At 41.6% G+C, this 24,184-nt stretch overlaps 2 protein-coding genes across 2 annotated transcripts; one reads left to right on the top strand and one right to left on the bottom strand.

Moving 5' to 3' along the window:
• The first annotated feature begins 1,640 nt into the window (after nucleotides 1-1,640).
• On the top strand, nucleotides 1,641-20,408 carry znf335 (zinc finger protein 335). The gene is given in 45 exon segments (XM_068752851.1): nucleotides 1,641-1,898; nucleotides 2,133-2,371; nucleotides 2,536-2,684; nucleotides 2,808-2,936; nucleotides 3,049-3,222; nucleotides 3,351-3,524; nucleotides 3,611-3,781; nucleotides 3,873-4,028; nucleotides 4,108-4,303; nucleotides 4,406-4,545; nucleotides 4,641-4,791; nucleotides 4,923-5,026; nucleotides 5,159-5,214; nucleotides 6,385-6,484; nucleotides 7,541-7,734; nucleotides 7,886-8,162; nucleotides 8,280-8,357; nucleotides 8,579-9,691; nucleotides 10,061-10,240; nucleotides 10,372-10,524; nucleotides 10,606-10,864; nucleotides 10,945-11,122; nucleotides 11,231-11,343; nucleotides 11,488-11,506; nucleotides 11,632-11,748; nucleotides 12,287-12,363; nucleotides 12,522-12,682; nucleotides 12,798-13,018; nucleotides 13,105-13,204; nucleotides 13,292-13,380; nucleotides 13,461-13,717; nucleotides 13,808-13,922; nucleotides 14,013-14,210; nucleotides 14,832-14,974; nucleotides 15,690-15,826; nucleotides 15,911-16,008; nucleotides 16,088-16,192; nucleotides 16,287-16,370; nucleotides 16,787-16,843; nucleotides 16,958-17,063; nucleotides 17,675-17,772; nucleotides 19,136-19,424; nucleotides 19,639-19,735; nucleotides 19,846-19,961; nucleotides 20,206-20,408. Coding segments are annotated over 45 exon segments (7,509 nt in total). The 5' UTR covers nucleotides 1,641-1,760.
• Nucleotides 20,409-21,272: 864 nt separating this feature from the next.
• LOC137908716 (pepsin A-like) lies at nucleotides 21,273-23,876 on the bottom strand. Its single transcript, XM_068753141.1, has 9 exons — nucleotides 23,800-23,876; nucleotides 23,479-23,620; nucleotides 23,165-23,282; nucleotides 22,475-22,593; nucleotides 22,201-22,397; nucleotides 22,002-22,118; nucleotides 21,766-21,910; nucleotides 21,515-21,613; nucleotides 21,273-21,416 (listed from the first exon to the last, which is right to left on the bottom strand). The coding sequence occupies exons 1-9, from the start codon at nucleotides 23,856-23,858 to the stop codon at nucleotides 21,273-21,275; spliced, it is 1,140 nt and encodes a 379-aa protein (XP_068609242.1). The 5' UTR covers nucleotides 23,859-23,876.
• Nucleotides 23,877-24,184: the final 308 nt, after the last annotated feature.

The following is a 24,184-nucleotide window of genomic DNA, read 5'->3' on the forward strand; positions in this document are numbered from 1 at the left end:
GGGTAAATACCATGAAACAAAACAACATAACAAAGAGGATATGATAACATTTCTTAGAATATTTAAAACGGTCTTGAAATACTCTAAATATGTGAAGCATCAACCACATCAGGAAATTGCTGTAGAACTTACAAATATGAGGAAGGACATCTTCCTCATTCAATGACTTGCCCAACATGTCAGACCTTCTCATTAGGACACTGATAGATGCAGGATTTCCATGACCATAAAAAGACTCATTAGACAGTCGGTGAAAGCAGATGCACATTTAATTATTTACAACTCTATTTAATGAGGATACCAGTCTCAGCTGCAGCTTGTATTTTTGTATCCACAATGGCTGGGGTGGAGGCTATTGCGTGTAGTTTACGTGGAGTATTTTTACACAGTTTAAGACACTTCATTAGGTTTCCTGCTTCTGAAAATGCTGCAGAGACTGTTTGCAGCTGAAGAGTGGACTTCAGCATTGTGTTTAGTGAGAAAAAGGTCACGCATCTGCAGCTTTAGCAATTCATCTGGAAACATAATGAGTCAAGCTGACTGAGACACATTGGTGATATTCACATACCCCAGAATATCAACATGCAACCAGCATACATAGTTTTTACTCTTAAATCCATAGATAAACCAACACACAAAGATGCCTCTGTGATGCTGGCCTTCAACAGATGGCGAAAGGTTTCATATATCAGAGGTTTCTACAGCCGGAAGAGAAGTAATATTATATTGCAACAGTCATTGCCAATGGGTGGATCATTGTGGTGATTTTGCATCAGCATTTATGAGCAGTGATGATGAAAGCAGGTGCAGTTCCCAAAACTCTACCAACAGTGTTGCCATAGAGACGATAATCTTATATATATATATATATATATATATATATATTTATTTAGACATATACAAGAATTCTATAAATGCAGTCAAATATCTAACATCACGCGTTCAATACGTTCTGTTGTGTTAACCTACTTCAACTCCAACTATAGAGAGGAAATATATTTCTATTTATGAAAACAAATAGTGGAAGCCAACATTTCTTTATCACTACTTTGGGCATAGAAATAAATAACAGAAGTGTCTGGTTAGGTCCCATGATGAATGTGTTGCACTCAAATAGAAATACCATAATAATGTCTTTTAACATGTCAAAAAACAATTAAAAGGGCACACGGAATATATAGCTGTACTCGGGCTATTTAGGACATTTCCTGGAATTATAGGATCCCAGTCATTTATGTAAATTCTCATAATAACTTTAAGAGCATTTTAAAGTGTGTTCTTTTATTTTATTTGCTTGCAAAACTTTATTTTGTTTTCAGAAAGGATATAAAATGACAATTTCCCATCATATTATTAAGTAAATGCCATTCGTTTAAAGTTGACGTATTCCTAAACAACTATGGCTGATTAATCACTGCAAAACCAAATGTGGATATTTTGGAAATTCCCCTTGCCCATTCAACCAATGCAGTGGGTGTGTTGAGGTTAGTGGAAGGAGGGGGTGAGGTTGTGTGACTAAGAGGCTATGTTGCATAAAAACAAGGTCCGCAACCCCAACAAGGGCATAAAGTGGAGACAACAGGAGCCAGCAGTCAAAACAGAGAGGGAAGCCAACTCCAGAGGATAAACAGTCGACCATCAGTGGAGGATTTTTTTCCTAAGCTATCGTAGACTGCAACGCGCATATATATATATATAAATAAATATATATTTATATATATATACATTACATTTTGTGGTCATTTACAGAGGCGCGCATCATGAGGTTTTGTGCGTTAGCTGTGAGTTTAGTTTTGGGGATCAGCATTCACGATGGATGGAGCCTTCCTCTCAAGTCTGTCATTGTCACCTTCCCAGGAGACATCATCAAAAACATGACTGATAAACAGCTGGCAGACGTGAGTAGCAGATGCTTCATTTTTTCTTGATAGAGTGAAATTCCCATAACTGTGAGCAATCAAGCTGCGCAGGGAAGTAATTTACCTGACGAGAGATCTCAGTCATAGTGCTAATGAGAACACACGCGTGCACTACAATACAAGAAGACATGAGGATAGAAGTTTTTTTTTTTATCAAAACCTTCGATGTGATGGTTGATAGAGGGACCACATATTTTTACGTTCTCCTGCTAGAGTTACTTGAAGAAGTTTGGCTACATGGACAAACAACACCGCAGTGGCTTCCAGTCGATGCAGTCCACATCTAAGGCTTTGAAGAGGATGCAGAGGCAAATGGGGCTGGAGGAGAGTGGGAAGCTGGATAAACCTACCATCGACGCCATGAAGCAGCCTCGCTGTGGGGTTCCCGATGTGGCCAACTACCAAACATTTGCCGGAGACCTCAAATGGGACCACCATGATATCACTTATAGGTGAGTTGAGACCATCTATTCGTGCAGCCAGCAACCACATAATGCTTGTGCTGTGCAACACACTTGATTAGATGATCTCTGATGGTGATAAATAACCGAATATTGTTATTTTCTTGATGAATAACAAGTCTGAAGGCAGATAGTCATTCTGCTTTTCTCCACAGGATTTTAAACTATTCTCCAGACATGGACAGCTCTCTGATTGATGATGCCTTTGCCAGAGCCTTCAAGGTTTGGAGTGATGTGACACCTCTGACTTTTGACCGCCTCTTTGATGGAACGGCCGACATCATGATATCGTTTGGAAAAGCCAGTATGCTATGAGTTTGTCATTTAATTTCCCGAAAATAATGCTAATGTTGCTCAGCCGAATTGTGCATTTATACCGAACGAGCATAAAAATCAGAGGATGACTGTAAATTCATTTTCTCTTCAGACCATGGAGACCCATACCCATTTGATGGTAAAGATGGCCTTTTGGCACATGCTTACCCCCCCGGTGAGGGCGTGCAGGGAGACGCCCACTTTGATGATGATGAGTACTGGACTTTGGGGAAAGGACCCGGTAATAAGACAATATATAACTCCACCATCAACAATTAATGTGACATTGTCTCCCCCCTATGTTCACCTTGTATACTGCATTGTTAGATGTTATTTTTTTTTTATCTCTCCAGCTGTGAAGACTCGCTTTGGGAATGCAGATGGTGCCATGTGCCACTTTCCCTTCACTTTCAATGGCAAGTCCTACAAAGTCTGCACTACCGATGGCCGTTCAGACAGCCTACCATGGTGCGCCACCACAGCTGACTACAGCAGAGACAATAAATACGGCTTCTGTCCAAGCGAACGTAAGTCGAAAAATGTATTCTGCAAGTGAAGTCCCAGCCAGGTCAGCAGGGCGAGAGCATTTGCTCCCTTTTGCATGCTGAGTTGCTTCACCTGCTCATTCTTGCCCCCCTAATTCTCGTCCTGACAGTTCTGTCTACATTTGGAGGAAATGCTGATGGAGACAAGTGCGTCTTCCCTTTTACTTTTTTGGGGGTGGAATATGACAGCTGTACTACAGAGGGTCGCAGTGATGGATATCGCTGGTGTGCCACTACAAGCAACTTTGACAAGGACAGTAAATATGGATTCTGTCCCAATGGGGGTGAGTCACAGGAACCGGAAAGCATAAATATTATACTGCCCACCATGGCCTGTTTTCTTACTGTGATTTCTTTTTTTTTTGACCAGCTACCACTTCAGGCGGAAATTCTGAGGGAGACCCCTGCCACTTCCCTTTTGTGTTCATGGGAAAAAGTTATGATTCGTGCACCAGTGAAGGAAGGGGAGATGGCAAGTTGTGGTGCAGTACCACTGACAGCTATGACGCTGACCAGAAATGGGGCTTCTGCGCTGACAGTGGTAAGTAAATAGGGTAGAAAGTACTGCAGGTAAATATTCTAAACACTTATTCACCATTATGATTAATTATTTTTTACTATATACGTTCCAGGGTACAGTCTGTTTTTGGTGGCAGCCCATGAATTTGGACATGCCCTTGGCCTTGAACATTCCAGCATCCGAGATGCTCTCATGTACCCCATGTACAAATATGTGGAAGACTTCTCCCTACATAAAGATGACATTGAAGGCATTCACTATCTCTATGGTAAGGGATTCATAAACTATAAGCTATCTTGAAAAATCACTTATTTCTAGCTTAACAATTTCTCTGATATTTTTCTCAGGAAGGAAAACAGGTCCTGATCCCACTCCCCCTAAACCCACTCCCCCTACCACTGACTCCTACATTAAGCCTGAACCCACTAAACCCTCCATCACTACCACCACGCAAGCAGTGGATCCAAAAAGAGATGTCTGCACGTTGCCTAAATTTGACACAATCACTGTGATTCAGGGAGAACTTCATTTCTTTCAGGATGGGTGAGCCCAATTGGTCTATTTGTCTTTATAGACTAAATAATTTAGATAATAATATTTAAATAATTAGACAAAAGTTGAAGTGTGATTTTACGTGATGAACAGACGTTATTGGAAGATGCCCAGTGGAGATGACGAAAGTTCCAAAGGACCATTTGCTATTACAAAGAAGTGGCCTGCTTTACCAGCAGTCATCGATTCTGCCTTTGAGGACCTTCTGACCAAAAAGTTGTACTTCTTCTCAGGTAAAAAGCCTTTATACACTCTATAATGGGTCACATTTAAACAAGTTCGCCAAAAAGTGCAGACAATTATTATAATGATCATTTTCTGTCTCTAGGGAACAGATTCTGGGTGTACACAGGGCAGAGTGTTCTGGGCCCACGGAACATAGAGAAGCTCGGGCTCCCTAGCACCATTCAGAAGGTGGAGGGAGCACTGCAAAGAGGAAAAGACAAAGTGCTCCTTTTCAGTGGAGAGAACTTCTGGAGGTGAGTTTAAAAAAAAGATTTGTCAGAATATACAAATAGTGTGTCTGCTGCCGTCTACATTAGATAAGACAACCAGCTGTTTATCTCCCTCTTTAATGGCACATTACCACACATTTCTGGTATTGTCGCAGACTTGATGTGAAGGCCCAGAAAATCGACAACGGTTACCCGAAATACACAGATGTCTCCTTTGGTGGTGTCCCCAGTGATGCTCATGATGTGTTCGAGTACCGAGGTAATAAATAAAATGCCTGTTTGTTTGTATCTACTGAGCACCACACATTCAATTTGACAATAGCATTGCATCATTTGAGTACTAAAATCCATTTCTATCTTTTGTGATTTTTGCTTAATGTTTCTGCTTTAGGTCACTTGTATTTTTGTCGGGACCGCTTCTACTGGCGTATGAACTCTCGCAGGCAGGTGGATCGTGTTGGATATGTAAAATATGACCTCCTCAAGTGCTCCGACTCTTCAAGCAGAGACTACTAAGGAGTTAAAATATTGGGATGAGCTGGAAATCATCTCTATTAGGGGAGTTCCCATTAATATCATCTGTGCAGGGGCCAGGGAGAATGAGATACAGTCTTCTTCTTCTTCTTTCTCTATTGGTTTGTTCCACCTGGGGTCGCCACAGCAAACCAACCTTCTCCACTTCACCCATATTGTCTTGAACACAATGAAATGAAAGCACTTTCTGGGATATTAGAGATGAAGAATATTGGCCAATTCCAATCGCACTGGCCTAAATATAAATCAAAGCCCTGAAGCAAAGAAATCAAATTGCAATTTTTGGCGATGGTCTGTCAGATCATCTGTGAACTGGTGATTTAAAAGAAATGAAATCATAAGCAGAATTAAAATACCGTTTACTCAGATGCTATCTGGCTCAGAGTCGCTAAATAATTTCTTTCTGTCTGACAGGCTCGGACTATTAACAGTATTTTATTATTTGATATTTATAACGATAAATTAATGTTTTTTTTTTTCCCGAGGCTCCTTTGTCTTAAGTGTTCTACTTTTTCGTACTTCTGAAAATGGCTTCAACGCCAATCATTTGCACTGGATGACAATGCACGTCTCCTTTACTGAAATAATGACATTGGTTCATGTTAAAGTTCTAACTTTCATTGCAATAAAATGTCCGCGAGAACTACAGTACATGTTGTCACCGCTGTGTCTTAATACATCTTGTACGCACTTGATAAACATTTACACGAATTTGATGAATACACAATCATGCAAACAACCCAAATTATTGCGATTTTAAATTCAGAATCAGGAAAAAACATAAAATCTAAACATATAAGCCACATGTTTTAAAACTATTAATTTCCATTCCCCGACGCTTCTTCTGGAAGAACGACGCAAGTGGATACGTATTACTCCGCATCCAATTGCGTAAAACGCCTTCCTCTAAAAATAATAGTCCACCGATTTTAACAACAGCCTCATTCATAAAACACGATATATCGTATATCGACGGACACATCCACAAAGAACGTTCAAATACGACATTTAATAAAGGTTTGAAACACAAAAAACAGCTTTTGACAAAAACAATAAATAAGATCCGGTTGCGCAGACAGGAAGAAAGGAGAGTCTCGTAGCGCCCGACTAGAAAGAAGCAACATTTAACGGTTAATAGTTTGTGTTCAATTTAGCGCATCTACACTTCAGGATATCTTTCGACGCGAGAATATACGGTAAGGAAGAAGGTTGGAGATTCTAATGCTGGCGAGGGAAAATGGTTTTATTTTCTTCAGGGACAGCATTTGGGCGATCTGCCGTTCAGGCCCTCGAGGTCCCCAGTAGAGCTTTCAGAATGCCTGAGTGCAAAAGCCTTTTGCTTGGTCCAAAATGGCGATCCGGTGCAGGCAGGATGGAGGGCAGCCAGGCCCATTTGAAACAGCTAACATATGTTGTGTTGGTCGTTGTTACATTTGTGTTGTGTTGGTTTGAGCGGTGCTACGTTTGCCATCCAGTATCGTTGTGTGGTTCGCCACTCGAACGATCACTGTTTAAATGCGATACGTATCTATATCCGCTTCGTCAACGCACCAACCAAGATGCTGAACAACAACAACAACAATGCTAAATAGCTAATGAAGAATGTTAGCTTGCCTTGACATCAAGTTTCTAAACTAATCACTTGTCAAGCAGAGTCTTAAGTGACAAACAAAGTTGATCAATCCATCCATTTCATCAATATTTACGTCTGAATTATTTGTAAGGGCGTAATATAAGCAGATATATGTTAGTTACTGGCTGAGGAGAAATATTTTTGTTTGTGCAGGAAAACAATCCCAGATATTGTTAAAAAAACACACCATATTGTACACGTTACAGGTACCATGACCTCATGTCTAAACACCAGTCAACGCAACTTTTTTGTCAGAATCAATATATAGTAAAGTTACATATTTAAAATAAAAGTGATAACTGGGAATCACGTCATTGGATCCTCAATCTTAGTGCGGGCTGCATGAAAATACTCCAAAATCAGGTCCGCATTAAGATGTCATATTGACAGCAAGAATTTGCATCCCCATTGTAGATTCGATTTATTGGAAAATATGCTTCAACTTGTTTGCAATAACATTCAAAGGTTTTTGAACATTTGTTACAGAACACCCTGAGTCTAATTCTATGTTCTTAAAACAACAAGGGTGGCAAGTAATGTTAGGCATGCGTTTAAGACTTCGAGTTTAAATCTGATCCTGGCTGTATGTTTCATTTTTGTTTACAGTTATGGAGTCAGAGGAGAATGAGGTGGAGAGCAGCAGCGATGCAGGCCCTGCAGGAATGGAGGAACCATCGGAAAGTGGCATGGGAATGGAATCATCAGAGGCCATGTCTGCTGATAGCAGTGATGCTGCAGCCTCTCGTGCACAGGCCCCGGAGTCTGACTGCCACGTGGGACAGAGCTCAGAGGGACTTGTAGTAAGGCTTTTAAAATCTGTAATGATAAGACTTTGAGTGCTCATTTGATGTAAAACAGCATCACAATAAAGGAAACGAAACTTGATGTAACAGTTACGCATATAAACTACAAATGTTTACGCTGTCATCATTTTCTTTCTTCCCTGTCAAGGTGTTTGTCCCTGAAACTAGCTCCAGTACAGATGTCAGAATTTCATCCGTCCACCTCCCAGACTCCTCTTCAGTGGCCCAGTCAACCAGCGTGTCCAGCGTGTCCACGGTGACTCAGTCAGTGTTGGTGTCTGAGTCATCCCAAGTGCTGGTCCACTCCAGTGCTGTGTCTGAAGGAGCCATGATGGTTTCTGACTCTACTGCTTCAACTTCATCAGACTTGGGATCTGCAGTTGACAAGATTATAGAGTCCACCATCGGCCCTGACATCATGAACAGTATTTCCATTTCAGCTTTTGCTATATAATGGCCTGGGCAAATTTTGGTTTGTAAATGTCATTGATTTACCTTGAAATTACAGATATCTGATCCCTTCTGTTGTTATTTTTGTTTAGGTTGTATTGCTGTGACCAGTGCAGAAGATGGAGGTGCAGAAACAACCCAGTATCTGATATTACAAGGACCGGATGATGGTAAAATCCCTTAGTAAAGTTGTTTAGAGCATCATATTTGTTTATATACAATTAAAACATCATGTTGACTCTTTCTGGTAAGGGGTCACGTAGTATTTCATTTCTAGAGCATACAAATTACTTATCTTCTTCATGTCATTTTGTAAAAATAAAATTTTAGTCCCACTTCAAGTGACGCTAGACAACTGGTAAATCTACTTGTATGGATTCATCCGCTGTAGGTGCTCCGATGGTAGCCCAGATGTCATCTTCAGCCCTCTCTGACCGTATAGCCATAGAAACTCTCACCGAAGGCCCCACGTCCACCTGCCTAGACCAAGGTGACCTGCAGGGAAACCTGGAGCGTGACGATCAGCCTGGCCATTCAGGTTACCCAGAGGACTGCAACAGTCAACCTGACCAGCCCCAGCACTCTCACCCATCTCAGTACATGGACTGCAGTACAGACGGCCCAGACCAGACAGAGGAGGCCTCGTCTATTTATGTGGAGTGTTCGGGCGAGGAACCTGACCAGACACGCTCTCAGTCAGGATTCGCTGACTACAGTGGGGATAACAGCGACCAGGACCTGCCTGGATATGTGGAATGCAGTAGGGCTGACTCAAACCCCACCGGCCAAGGTCATTATGTGGTGGAGTGTAGCGCCGGGTATCTGGAGTGTGCGGTGGATGACGACATGCAAGCACATCATTCACGAAGTTACATCGACAGCAGTGCAGACCACAGGACCCTGCTGAGTCGGCAGTACGGGGCTGAGTACAGAGGCGAGTGCGTTGCAGCTGCAGACTCCGAGCAGCCGGGTTGTTCCCAGTTTCACACAAGGGACAATGATGAAGATGATGAGCAAAACCAAGATCCCGATCGGCCACAGCACTCCCAGCAGCCGCCGCAACACTCCTGCTACATGGAGAACAGCAATGGTCCAGAAGCCTCTGTCTATGCCGATGACGGCTCCTCATCAGGCCATTCTATGGCAGACACAGGAGGCTCGGGCGGCCTGACCGAGGTTTTGGAGTGCAGCGAGAGTCGGCATGGGCTCTACATTAGCAGCAGCGGAACATACACTGTCAACCCTGAGCCTCAACAGTGTTTACCCAGCCAAGCAGAGCCCCAAGGATACCCCAGGGCACAAGATGAAGCGGGGAAGGTTAGGGAGATGGAGACATCAACAGTGGAAGAAGGCTTTGGAGACAGGCCACCAAACCTGACTGAGTTAGAGGATATGATGGAAGTAGTGATTGTACAGCAGTTCAAGTGTAAGCTGTGTCCATATAAGAGTGCCTCTAAAGACACACTCATAAAACACATGAGAGACCGACACTTTAAACCTGCAGGTAAGGTACAATAGGATTGTTAATTATACATAACAAAGACGTGGACTTTAATGGAACAGCTCACCTCAAAGTTAGAAATACTCACTATCTTCTTATTTGCACTGTTATCAGCCAATAACAATCAAGTGGAATATCAAAATATCTGTCTTGTCTTGAGAAGAAGAAAAACCAACAACTTTGATTGTGGTCTTCAAAAGTCTAAATACGACACGTAGAAAAAACAAAACACAACAGAAATCATAACCTGGTTACTCAAGACTCTTAACTTGAAATATAGGTGTGTATTTTATTTTTGTGGTGAACTGTTCCTTAAGTTGTCGGGGTTTTTTTTGTTTTTTTGTAATCTTTGGTATAATATCTGGTCACCAGGGGAGATGCCAAAGAAACGTAAACGTGGACGGCCTCCTAAAAGTGAAACGCTGGCCCGTTGTCGGGCAGAAACAGGAGAAGCTGAAGAGAGGGCAGCAGCTAACGTGAAAGCGGCTGAACCACAACAAGCAGAAGAGGAGGATGACCTCGTGGACGCTGGTGCCATTGATGATCCTGGTGGTCAGTGTGGAAGCTTTTTATTGAAATGGTTAAGAATGATGCATGCGCTCTTTTCTGAGGTGATGAATTGGAATAGATAAGAATGCTGGACAAGAATCCCATTCTGTCCCTGCTTCCATGTTTGTCTCCAGAGGATAGCGACTACAACCCAGTGGACGGAAGGCCAACTCCAATTCTGAATAAGCCCACTCCTCCCATCTCTTCCTCCTCTCAAGGGCGTCCGAGGCGTAAGGTCGGCCGTCCGAGCAAGTACAGCCATTTAGGAGAAGGCTACAGAGCCAAAGGTTTTTGGTTTTCTGTTTTTACAGTAGAGCTCACATTAAGTGGCCTTATTTTAATTATCTTATTTACGTGTTTGATTAAAGAAGCAGAGAGCCTTTCAAAGAAGCCCAGAATTAGTGGGGATGCTGATGCACCTGAGGAGGAAAGCTCCTCCACATCAAACAGTGGTCCTCCTGTGGTGACCAATGGAGAAACAGTGGAGGCAGCAATTAGCCAGTCAGACTCTGAGAACAAAGACCCTTCATCCAACGCACAGCCGGAGGAGGAGCTCTTCCAGAGGAAGCGTGGTCGACCCTCCAAGCATTTTCTTCGCAAGAAGTACAAGAAGTATATAAATCGGAAGTAAGTATCGACATTTAAATTAGTGTGTTGCAAAGTCTTATCACTTAACTAATTGCTTCTCTTTCTTGATCATCTCCCAGCCGGTACTATAAATCCCTCAAACCGCTCCTCAGACCTCACAACTGCTGGATCTGTGGCTCACGCTTCCTCACTCAAGAAGATCTGCGCTTCCATGTAGACTCTCATGAGGGTAACGACCCAGAGCTCTTTAAGTGCCTCAAGTGCAACTATCGCTGCAAGCGTTGGTCCTCACTCAAGGTTAGTTGCTTTGGTAAATTGTTAGTAAATTGGGCCAAAAACACTCCGTTGGCCCTCAGTTTCCATGTGTGTTTGTTCAGTGTTTAAGTTTTGCCGGCCATGTTTCAGGAGCACATGTTCAATCACGAGGGCATCAAGCCGTTCAAATGTGACGAGTGCGATTACTCAAGTGTCTACAAGAAGGACGTCGTTCGACATTCAGCCATCCACAAGAAAGATAAGTAAGTAACTCGTCCACTAATAATAAACGGCTCAAAATACACAACAATAATTGATTTCTAGCATAATCGCATGTTTTTAAATACTTTCTTGAAATACTTTTAAAATCATTTAAATACTTGTTTTTCCTCTTTTCCATCTGGCAGGAAAATAAAGATGCAATTGGTAAGACATTACTCATATCTGAATTCTGGTCAAATGCTAATTAACACGCTCATGGTAGAGCAATATTATTACATTTTCATTCTGTGGCTAAAATTGTTCCGAATATTTTCTGCCATGTCTTGCAGGAACCAAAAGTGTTGGAGTTCCTCTGTCCTGTGTGTCATAGGGTTTACCCCATGCAAAAGAGACTTACTCAGCACATGAAGACCCATAGCTCAGAGAAACCACACATGTGTGACAAGGTCAGAAAAACAAATACAGTGGTACCTCGACATACGAGGAATCTTTTTTTTTTTTATTGTTTTTTAGACAGCCAGAACTGATTAAATTGTTTTCAATTATAAAACAATTTTTTCAGATTCAAATACATTTTTCCCTCAGTCCTATGGGAAAAATGTATTTGAGTTACTAGTGATTTGAGTTACGAGCTCAGTCCAGGAATGAATTACACTCGTATGTCAAGGTATTAATGTTCTTTAAAATGTCAACAAATTTCAAAAGGCGTGAGACATTTTTTTTTTTTTTACCGTGTTCTTCCCTGACAAACAATACAGTAACTTTCCATACATTATCTGTCACGCTTACAATGTATTCACACATATATTGCAATATTGAACATTAAGCTCCAGTTGAGGATTTTCTATTAAAGGACAAAGGTTCAGTAACCTTAATTATGGTTAAAGGGTTCTATGTGTTTATTTAGCATTAGGCGTGATAAACGGCGTGGAGCTCTACTGAGTGCCATTCTAGTTAACGGCTTCTTCCTTCCTGTTTTTGCAGTGTGGCAAGTCCTTCAAGAAACGATACACATTCAAAATGCACCTAATGACTCATATCCAGAGTCTTGGAGACAGCAAGTGAGTATTTAAACATTTCAGTTCCATTTAAAAGTCATGGCTCCAACAAAAATGTTTGAATTTGTCTTCATGAACCAGCATTGATAAATGCGTTGGACATTGGCATGTTTAACGTTTTCATGTCGACAGTGAATAACTCTTTGATGTGCTTGTGGCAGGTTCAAGTGTGAATTTTGCGACTACACTTGCGACAACAAGAAGCTGCTGCTCAACCATCAGCTGTCCCACACCAGCGACCGACCATTCAAGTGTGACTTCTGTAAATATTCCACTGCTAAAGAGGAATTCCTGGTTTCCCATCTGGCTATAAAACACACAGGTCAGTGGGGCAGAAATGCTTCCATAAGGCGTAGTTGTGGGTTTCTTTTATGTTCGCCTAACAAATGCTATACTGTACAGTACCTATAACACTGAGCTACTTATGTCTTCCACAGGAGAGAAGCCTTTCTCTTGCGATATGTGCCACTTCATGACCAAGCACAGGAATAACTTGCGTCTGCACGTGCGGTGTCGCCACCCTGAGACGTTCGAGGAGTGGCGTTTGGCTCACCCCGAGGAGCCTGTTCAGAGGCGACGCAAACCCTTCTTCACCCTGCAGCAGGTGAAGGAGCTGAAACAACAACATGACAGTACACAAAGTTTGCAGAATACAATTGTGAGTCTGTTAATGTTGTGACATGTTATATTGTGTAGCATTAAGAGGTGGTATACAGTCGCCTGATTCCCATCCCTTTCTATTAGGTCACAGTGGATTCTGCAACATTGCAAGCCATGCAGAATATGGAAAATGCCACCATATCCCAGGATGGATTGGGAAACACCACTGTCATCTACGAACAAGGTTCAAAACATTTGTTTTGCAGTATTTCTGATCACGTAATGTCACTTCATGGATGAATTCTGATCATTTTTTCCATGCGGTCCTCAGCTGAATCCAGCGATCTGTCTGCTCAGAATGCCCTCGACCTGCTGCTTAATATGAGCAATGCCCGTGAATTGGTCGGAAGTGCCTTACAGGTCAGATGTGGCTCATCAGCATAATCGGGTGGCATCAATGCGAACTTTATTAAACTAAAAACAAACGATGCACTCCTCAGGTGGCAGTGCTTCAGCCTGAGGGTGAAGCTTTGGCGGAGGGTGCATGGAGTATGGTGACCTCATCGCCAAGTCAAGCTGAAAAGGTCGTGACCATCCACGTGTCTGAGAGTGCTGAGCCAGCGCTACAAGAGGCCTACGAGGAAGCCTCCTCTGAAGCCGGGGAGCTCACCCAGGTCACCATCGAAGCCTTTGAGAGTGGAGGAGACTTCAGCGTCGTGGAACAGACCATTGAGGAGAATCACAGCCCCAAACACAAGTAACATAATACACTATGTAATTGTCAATGATTGTGAGTAACGGATGTTGCTGAACAGATTAAAATGTCATAAAAATCATGTCTTTGCAGCGATGTTGAAAGCAGCCCCTGTCAGACTGTAGAGGTCAGCGGGTCAGAGGGCCTAAACGGTGACAAGTTTTACCTTGCGTCATCAGTGCCTGACGGTGTTTTACAACAGGTGGAGGTAACTGCAAGTGATCAATTCTTTTTGCGTACAAAGATCTGTGCACGCTCCGTGTTCCCCCCCGACTTACTGTTTTTGCTTTCCTGTCAGCTGAGCAGTGAAGCGCCGGTCTCCCCCCCTGCTGTGAGCTCTCCCAGCATGAGTGGCAAGAGGTTCTCCTGCCGAATATGCATGGAGTCTTTCCGTGGGCGCTCACACATGGAGAACCACAAGAGGGCACACTTGGATCCTAACACCTTCAAGTGTCACGATTGCAATTTCACCTCCACCTCCTGGCCTGAGGTCGAGGTGAGTTTCTCTTGAGTGCTGTTTACATGGCAATGGTTTCTGACTAAAATGAGAAACTTCTGTTGTTGATTTACACAACAGCAGCATTCTGGAGGCCTGATAATGCTACGGTGGTGGTGTTGTTTTTTTGCAAAATTCTGCCTACTCTTGGCATGTACCGTTAAATAGACAAGATAACAACTGAACTAAGTTTATGACACCGCCCACTTTGCACTTGCCCATTAGAATTGCAGCCCAATGTGTTCATGTACAGATGACACTATGGACAACAACATGTCAGACTGTTCGGTTTGTTTTGTTTTGAAAACTACGTTTATTAAAGCTCTTTCATAGTAGATTTGTGGTCTGCCGCGATCTTAGTCTGTGGCCTTGACCTTTACACTACCAACTACTGGCTTTGCATACATGTTGCATGGTCCTCAACCATGTTTGTGGATTTGTCCTCATCAAACTGTTGTTGTATGAGCGCAGAACTTTTATGTTTATTTATAAATTTTATGCGTTTCAGAGTTGTTTCTGTGAGTTAAAATCCTTTCTGTCATGTCTGCTTTTTTTTCTCTTCCCTGATCTTTACTGGACACGTGTTTGCTTTGAATCGACTGCTATCCTGTTTTACTGTAGACACATATGGAGCTGCATTCCAACCTACGCCCTCATAAATGTCCAAACTGCAGTTTTGCTTCCAAGAACAAAAAAGACCTGCGCCGGCACATGTTGATACACACCAATGAGAAACCATTTCCTTGCAAACTTTGTGGACAAAGGTGGGTGCATATAGTCCGTCTAATAATGTGAAATGACACGGGAACAAAGTATTGAGCCCATAAAGAAAAGGAGGTGGAAAAAGTTGCTCACTCATGATGGGTGAAAGCAAAGAACCCTGTCAAGACCTTTGCAACATTATTGTTTCAAATAATGATGATGACATTGGTGACAGAAGGATTTCTGAACATATGAATGTTGCAATGAGCACGGTCAGGGCCAAATTAGGAAGTGGAAAGAACATTATTTCATCATAAACCGGCCACAACCAGGTATTTCTCAGAAATTAATAAGTAATGGATTCAACCACAGTGACCTGTATGCGAGTTCACCATGCCAGACTCCAATGCTGGAGAAAAAAAAGCATGTTCAAGTCTGTTTAAAGTTTTGCTGCACAACATTTGGACAAGTCCGTGGAACTCTGGGAGAATATAGTCCGGTCAGATGAGAACAAAATGTAACTCTATGGATTACATAATGCCTCATTTCACAGTATTACACAGAACTTAGTTCCCAAACAGACTTGTTTTTGCTTTCTCTCTGTGTGTTTTGGTTACTTACGTTGCTACCAGCATCTGGTGAAAATGTCATATCAATAGCATCTTTAGGAATATATTGACTGAGAAATGTTGACATGCTCAGTACTTTTTTTCTGCTGTGTGTAGATCTTTAAGTGGTACTCAGCAACCATAGGTGCTGATGCTTTGTGCATTGCAGGTTTAATCGCAATGGCCATCTCAAGTTTCACATGGAGCGCCTCCATAATCAGGACCATCCAACCCAGAAGAACAGCACCACATCGCAGCAGACTATCATGGTCAACAGTGACGAGGAGGCCCTGGTCACACTGCAGTGTAAGTGTGGCTTTATGGATTATTTCAGCGGCAACAATTCAGTGAGTACAGAAATGTAAAACTTTGTGTTTGTGTGTCTCACAGCACTGAAAGCCCATCAGACGGTGATCACTCCAGACCAGCTGCAGGCCCTGGGACAGGAACACATTATTGTAGCTCAAGAGCAGGCACTATCGGAGCAGGTATATATTAATCATTCGCTCATAAAGGTTCTTTTTCATACACTATACTGTAAAGCCACTCTTTGTGTACATAAATCAGGAGGAGGGTACATACATCCAGCAGATTACTACCATAGATGGCCAGACAGTTCAACATCTTATGACAGGAGACAACCAGGTAGGTTCTACCACTCCCTCTTATGATGTATATCAATGTGTAATAATGCAATGTCAGTAATGGGTTTTTAGAGAGACCTTGACATATTCTCTCTTCTCAACTCATTTCTCACTTGCTTCAGGTTCAGTATATCATCTCAGAGGACGGAGTGCCCCACCTGATCCCTCAGGAGTATGTGGTGGTGGCTGATGGCAACCACATACAGGTCAGTGTTTTACCTAAGGAGAAGTCATCGTAACTGATTTTAGAAGTGTCCGTCGGTCGGTTGTGTTTTTGGAGCACAGCTCATAAACTGTTTGATATTTTTTGGGGCCAAATTTTCAAAGTATTCTTTTGCCATTTAGATATTTGTTATTATAATTTATGTAGTTGTACTCATTCGGATAAGTGTTATTTCTGGAGCAGAGCTTAAATACTGTTTGATATTTTTCAGTAAATCCTGTCTCGTCTTGGAAATCTCCTAATCTAATTCGAACATGTAAATGTCAGATAGGCAATTAACAAGAACTGCAGTTAAAGTTCAAAACGTCTTTCTCGCTCTCTTGTTTGAGTGAAATGAACCTGTGGAGAGGCATCTTGAGTCCGTCATTCTTTTTCTGACTGCTCATCTTTTCTCCTCAGATGCCGGATGGACAGATCATCCAGTACGAACATGACGGCACCTTTCTGCAAGAACAAGTGAGGGGATGTTGACTATTTAGAACGCGCAATAGCTGTGATGTAATCTAAATGCGCTACAACAGGTTTATGCTTTGACAACAGCTCATTACTCCATGTTCTTCATGTGGTCAGATTGCTGTAAGCCACGATGGACAGATCCAGTACCTGCCCATGAGCTCGGAGCAGCAGATGGTCAATCTTGAAGCTTTTGAGGCTGCTGCCCACTCTGCTGTGACAGGTGTGCTCTTTTTTCTGAAAGGAAACTTTCATTTACCACACTTAAATATTACAAATCAGCTAAGCCTGTGGAGAGTTTACATTTTCCTATTTAAATGAGAAGTGGGTTTTTTTTTTAAAGAATGTTTCCCACACTTTTAGTTTAGTATGCTCTTCTAATTTTACTTTTCATGGCTGGTGTATAAAGATACCAAGAACAATTTAGAACCTTTTGGTGATGATCCAGATCACCATGTGGACGGTGTAAATATAATTAGGAGGGGAATGAGCTGCTTTGGCGGAGGTCTGCGCTCTCGGAGTGCTTTTCTATTATTTTTATTTAATTATTTACCATTGACTTCACTACTTTCACTATTATTATTATTATTAAGTTATTTTCTAGTCCTATTCATATTTTCTTTCTGTCTTTTTCCAAAGTTTGTGCAGGAACTGTGTTTGTTGTAAAGCGTCTTGAGCTGCACTTCATGCATGAAGAGTGCTATACAAATAATGTTCATTTTATATACTATTCTGTTTCTCCTCTTCCTCATTCTTTTCTTTCTTCTAAATATGCTCAGCACCAGTTGTAGCACTGACAAAAAATGAAACCAAGTAATCTTTTATTTCTTTTAGCCGTAGCAGACACAGCCATGGCGCAAACTCAGACAGTCTACACTGAAGCTACGCCAGAACAGTTGGAGCAGCTGCAGCAACAAGGAATCCACTATGATGTTATTACCTTCACAGAAGAATAGACGACTTTATAAACCTACTGGGATTGAAATGCGTGTGTGTGCCTGGATTATCACAAACCACTATATGATGACCTCAATTTATAACCAATTCTGCTGGATGTGAAATAAAGCATCTTGTCCACCACAGAATTGTCCATATATTTTTTTTTTTTTTTTTTCGTGTGTTTGTGGGTGGGGGCGCAGTTCCCTTGTATATTTAGATCAACAGCTTTTTGCAAATTAAATTTATTGCACTCATTCCTTCTACCTTAATCATAGAGGCTATGCATCAAAGACTTCAACAAGGTCATCTGTCTGTAATTTTGAGTTTACATGTCACAATTGCTTCCATGTGCACGATGTTATCAAAGAAATTTGAAGGGATTATATCTCATATTTAAGAAAATATACCAAGTATCCAAGTTAACATTTGAGTTTGTGAGTAAAGTTGGGAAAGGTTTTTTTCATTTGTACATACTTCCTCATTAGTCTTCTGTGGTGAAGGTAATTTTCATCTGGTGGATGAGCAATAAGATGAACGCTGACCCCAAATAAATAAGTTTGTGTGTTTTTCCTGTGCATTATTTATTGTGTCTATAAATGCCCAGATTTTGTTTGTGAAATCTTGACTTTCTTTACATTATAATGCAGTGGAATCAATAAACGCAAGACCATTACACCGGGAACTCATCGCTTTCTTCCTGTAAAGAAATTAGTGGACGCATTTTGTTGTGGGACTAGTTTGTGGTGTTACTTTAAATTAAAATGAGCGCATTCTAGACAGTGCTAACACTTTTACAAAAGTTAGGGATGTTTTTACAGGAACTCTGGAGCAATGAAATGTAATCTCAAACAAACATTCCATGAAATTAAAACAAACAGACTGATATCTTACAACATTTCTACAGAGTTATTATTTTAGGATATATCATACACAGTTGTTCCTGCTTCTGTATCTCTATACAAAAAAAACAAGCATGGACATTTCAGTTTAAGATTAAATATAGAACTTCCTCTTTCCTTCAGGGAGGTGCCTCAGATCCTCTTAAACAGATCAGTGCCTTAAGCGATCTGCTGAAAGATGAAGATTCCATTTGTCTTGTTTCTTTTATTAGGTATGGTTTCTTTGCTTATTTGGGATTAATCAGAATCAGTTTACTGCCATTGTCAATGAGGGTTCACAGACTAGGAATTTTCCTCAGTGAAGTCGTGCAACTTCAATCTGACTTTGGTTAACAGCTATTCCTGCATATATGATGGGGGGGGGGCACATTTGATAATTTTCTCATCTGTGATGCCTGTAATGTCATACTACTTGAGATGCCTTTCTTTTCCAGATATTCCTTATCTAAAAGGTCAGGAGAGGATCAACAAGTTTGATCACATTCTACTGAGATTCAACTTCCCGTCATTTTACAATAGCTATGGCAAATTCTGCTGTAAACTCTATCCAGGAGGATGTTACAAGCTGCTGGACAGCACAGGATACACCTGTGATTCGCTGAGTGGAAGGGTTTCAGTAACTGAGAATGATGGATGGATAGAATTTAAAATATCTAACGTGCAGTTTTTGGATGGCGGCTATTACAGATGTATTGTGCTCGGAACTCAAAACCTAGTCTACAGTGATTACTTTGTCGAGGTGTCTGGTAAGCACTCTGAATATTATGTTCTTTATTGCTATACATTTAATTAGCATGTGTAGAAACACTTGGGTGAAAGTGCATTATTGCAGCTTCATAAAAGAAATGATTTTTGTGTTACATTTACTGATTTATTTTTTTTTGCAAACAATAGCAAACATTTATGATACGCTGAAACTGCAAACCTCTTTGATATTTATGCATTTTGCTGAGATTTCAGATCGTCAGCTTCAGCCTTCACTGACAACAACCACCAAAGCCTCCACCACCTCCACAAAGCTTCCAGACTCCACGCAGGAGAGCAGTGACAGCCCCAGGTATTCATTCACCTTGCAGATTGCTCATCTTTTGTTGATGTGTAGTCGTGAAAGAAAAAAAAAAAAAAAAAAAAACTCAATGAAATGCAATGTATTTTCATCCTTTCCAGACTCTGGAGTTTTGGTCAGTCGCTAGCGGCCATTGCCTCCATTATATTGATGGTTTTTATCACTGTAGTCATTACTGTGGTTTTCTGCCAAGTCAAGGCAAAACGTAAACAGCCTGGTAAGAAGTTCCCTAAAATTGATGATAGTCCATCTGTGTCTTGGAAGACAAAACATGTTGTTTGGAATGAGTGTACTGAGCTGAACATTGTCATTCTTTATAGACAAATATAGAAAAACTCTGCGTGAGTCACTGAATAAAGACACCCCGGTGAGTGCTAAACGGGAACATGCAGCCTCTGTGATTCATCAGCGCTTATGTTTAGAAGCAAGTTGCATTAACTGGCCCTAGACTTCCTCTACAGTGCCGTCTCTTGACAAGGTTTGTCTACTTCAGGAAACGGGTGGCGTAGTCTACGCAGCAGTGGATTTTGGAGCTCGCCAGGCGCCAACAGAGGTGTATGCCAACCTGACAATGCACAAAACACAAGGAAAAGCTCCTGACTCCAGCTGTAGCGCAGAGCGTGGCGGGACGGTAGAGTACTCCACACTGGCAGTCCACCGGTGAAGTCATGTAAAAAGGTTCGGTTAGTTTCTGACTTCAGCGGGACCCGTTTTATCTGCTACTTGTCATGGTTAGTAGTGGCTGGGTTTAATGTTTTATATCGTGTGAAAGTCAAAGACAAAAAAAGATACACCCAACTGCATCATGGGAAATCTTGGAAGGATATCTGCTGGTTTTAAGGATAATTTTGTGAAATGAAATTCCCTTAACTCCCCTTAAATGTGTTGAGTATCTTGTTTGAGAAATTGATGAATTACAAATGAAATGACATTAAATTAATTAAAACAGACTTGACAATGCATGTAAGCTGACCAAATTAAGCAGTGTTTTGGTTGTGTGTGAAAACTCAAACGATGTTCCCACTCCGAGTTTGAGAAGGTTGCACAGCTTCAGAAAATGCCATCAGGTTATCTTCTGTTAAATCAGTGTTTGCTCTTATCACTTTCTTCTCTGTTATAGCCTCAGAGGGAACCAGGGTCTGTGCCGAGAGCCGCTCGATACTTCGTTCTTAGCCTATTCTTCATTTACACCTGTTTGCGATCCTTTTGTCTTCACTCGGAAATGTCAAGTCTCCTTTAGAGCAAATAAATGAAAGGCTGGAAAGATAACTCTCATTCCTGTGACATTTCAGTGCAAGCACTGTGACACAAAATAAGACATTTTGCTGTACTGACACACAAGCTCTCCTGTTGCCGCTGACTGACTGACACAGACCCAAAATAAAGCACAAAACGCTTTTGGTTGCTGTAATCTGTTGAATTTGAAGCCCAACGACAACAAATTCGCATTTAGAATTAGCAACAATCTCCATTTTCGACAGGCAATACAATGCATTATTTTATATTATCCATCAAATGTTTTATTTGATTACACAGACTTGGCCAGACCAATGTAGTGAGCTTCCATATCAAAGATGGAATAGTACTCCCTGATGAAGACATCTCCCAGGATCCAGAGGCCTGACCCAATACCGCCACTCTGGCCAAAGCCAGTAGTGCAACCATAGTAACTCTGGACAGGAGAGAAGAGGAAACAGATTTAATTCCTGCAAATCTGCATTGCAGCATGATATGATTTCTTATGATGAGGGGGGGGGGGGGGGGTCTGACCTGTGTGATGTAGGCAGATGCAGGAACATTGAAATCATGTCCATTGAGAGTGAAGGTGACCTCTGGCATGCTTCCAATGTTCTGGCAGTTCACTGTAGCCTGTGGAAAAAACCGCCACAATGGATTGGGAAAGAGCCAATATTGAATTAATAGATACTTAGCAGTTTACCAGCGAATCCTCTGCGGTCAGAGCATTAAAGATCTATTTGCTCTGGGTTCACAAAAAGGGGACAATTAAAGTTATTACTCACTTCTCCATACTGGTTGCTTGAGGCTCCAACCCAGGAATTCATGTTATTAATTTCCTGGTTTGGGCCAACAATCAGAGAGGTACCAGTGTCAATAATGGCCTGGCAGCCACCAGAACAGGCCACAGTCTGCCCATTGATGGAAACACTGTGAGGAGTCAGACGGTAGATTTACCAGTCATGCAAGAATACTTGTGAAAAAAATGTGCTTTTTTGGCTTGATTGTGCTTCCTTGGTACCGGTCCATTTTGATCTGCCAGTAGGTGGCTGAGGTCAGAGGGATCCACGTGATTTGTCCAGTGTAGTGGTTGTCATCAACTCCACCAAAGAGGACCTCGCTGCCATGCTCACCATCACTATAACATCATAAATGCATGTAAGTTTCATGTTATATAATACACACCTGCTCAAGTAACAGAGTTCAGTCCTGTTCAATACCGGCTCAGGTAGACAGAGAATAAGGGCTGCTCCACAAGTTTCTGCTGGACCATGTTGCTAAAGACAGGTGTGACATCATCAGAGGCAATGGACTGGAAAGCTAATCCCAGAATGCCATCAGGTTTCATTGTATCCATGAAGGGAGCTTCTGTCGTGCTAACGCCAAATATCTGATCCTTCACAGTTATACCAGCGACCTGGACAGACAGAACAACTTGTCAGTCAGTTCAACAGAGCGCAGGGATACGTCTTATTAAAGTCTAAACATGAGTACCTCGACAGTGTCCACGGCCAGATATCCAGTCATGCTGCCTGTGCCATATTGAATGGATAAAGGCTCGCTGCCCCATTTGAAGGTGGACGACTTGGATGGGTCAAATCTGTTGTGTTTCTCTGCAGAGAAATTGGATCTTTTCCAAATCCTGAATTTTTTCAGACAATGCTGAGGAAAAATGTCATGGCGTACCCTACACTACAATGAGTGTGTCATCTCTGGTTAAAAGAAAAGTAGCATAAAATGGAGTTAAGTTATCTTAAGTTAAATTACAGGTACCTAAGTAGAAAAGAACTCGGAGAGCACCTCAGTAACCTTACTTTGTGATTTACACCAAAACCAATAGCCCTACATTTATTGTATCAATATTTTTAGATCCCTTAACCATGACAACAGACTTTTAGCAACATTGATATTATTAGTTTAGAAGTTATTCACAAAAAGCACACTTCCAGTAATGGTGGATTCTTCTGGATCTAAAGCCGGAGCTTTTAAAGACACAACAAATCTGTTTGTCCACTACTAATTCCACAGTGTCTTGGTAAAGGCCAGCAGAAACATAACCTCCTTGGTGGAGGTTAAAATGCTCTTTTTATATTGATGAATTGATAACAGTGGTACGAATACAGTTGCACCAAATTCAACACTGTGTAAACCCCAGAGTACATAGTTATTCTGAGTGGTTCTCACCACAGGCGCTGCTCGAGCAGTAGACTGAGGGGACCCACAGGTTGGAGGAGCCGGTGTCAAACATGATTGTAAAGGACTGAGGGGGGGTGCCAATTGAGATTACCCCATAGTATTCCAGCTAGAGGGACAGAAGAGAAAAAATATGCAAATAATCAATTTGATTTGAAGTGCTGCTGCAGCAGAAGAGGACTTCTAATTATACAGTGTTCACTTCTGTATTTAAGTTAATTTAATTTCTACACAACGTTTAATACTTTGGTCCAGATGCTAGAACAGGCCAGGCATTAAGATGAAGTAAGTCTAAATGGTCTCACATCAGCGTCGTTGGTCATCGCCTCAGAGCCAGTTTGGATGAATTTGGCCATTGGCCTGTATGGAAACTTCATCCTGTACTCCTCCCATAACCCTTTCTCCTGCAGGCCTCGCCTGGCAGACTTTCCTCTGATCAGGGGAATCCTGTAACGTGAATTAAGAATCAGTGAAAAGGCACATGATATAAGCTACATACTTCACTCAGCTCTACACAAATGATTCAAAGGTGTGGCAGCTCAAATGTTTGAAAGCCGAAGCAATATTACGGTAGGCTACAGAAACAAGGTAAGAAGTTGTATTGCATCTGTCCCGGTCCGACTTACCTCTTGAAACATTCAGAGAAAGCAACGAGGGCCGAGAGGACAATGAGCCACTTCACCATGGTGGTCACTTTACTGCCAGACTCTCAAAGTTCCAGCCGCAGAATCCAGCTCTTATATGCAACACATCAAGGTTGGGCCTCCAGAATGACCTTCCACATGACTTGATATCACGCATCAGATCAAGATAAGAAATTCACAATAGGTTATAATTTGCATCCTATCAAAAAGTAAATATCCCATTTAGGTGAACAAAGAGTTCTCTTGCCAGAATTATATGATATAAAAAAGCAAGAATTCACTCTAAAGCAAGTATATTTTATAAAGTGGAACTAAAATGTGTGATTTGTATGCTGTTTATATATCATCACGCTCATAACATGTGTAT

Source organism: Brachionichthys hirsutus, chromosome 2, assembly GCF_040956055.1.
Source record: "Brachionichthys hirsutus isolate HB-005 chromosome 2, CSIRO-AGI_Bhir_v1, whole genome shotgun sequence".
Taxonomy (NCBI): Eukaryota; Metazoa; Chordata; class Actinopteri; order Lophiiformes; family Brachionichthyidae; genus Brachionichthys; species Brachionichthys hirsutus.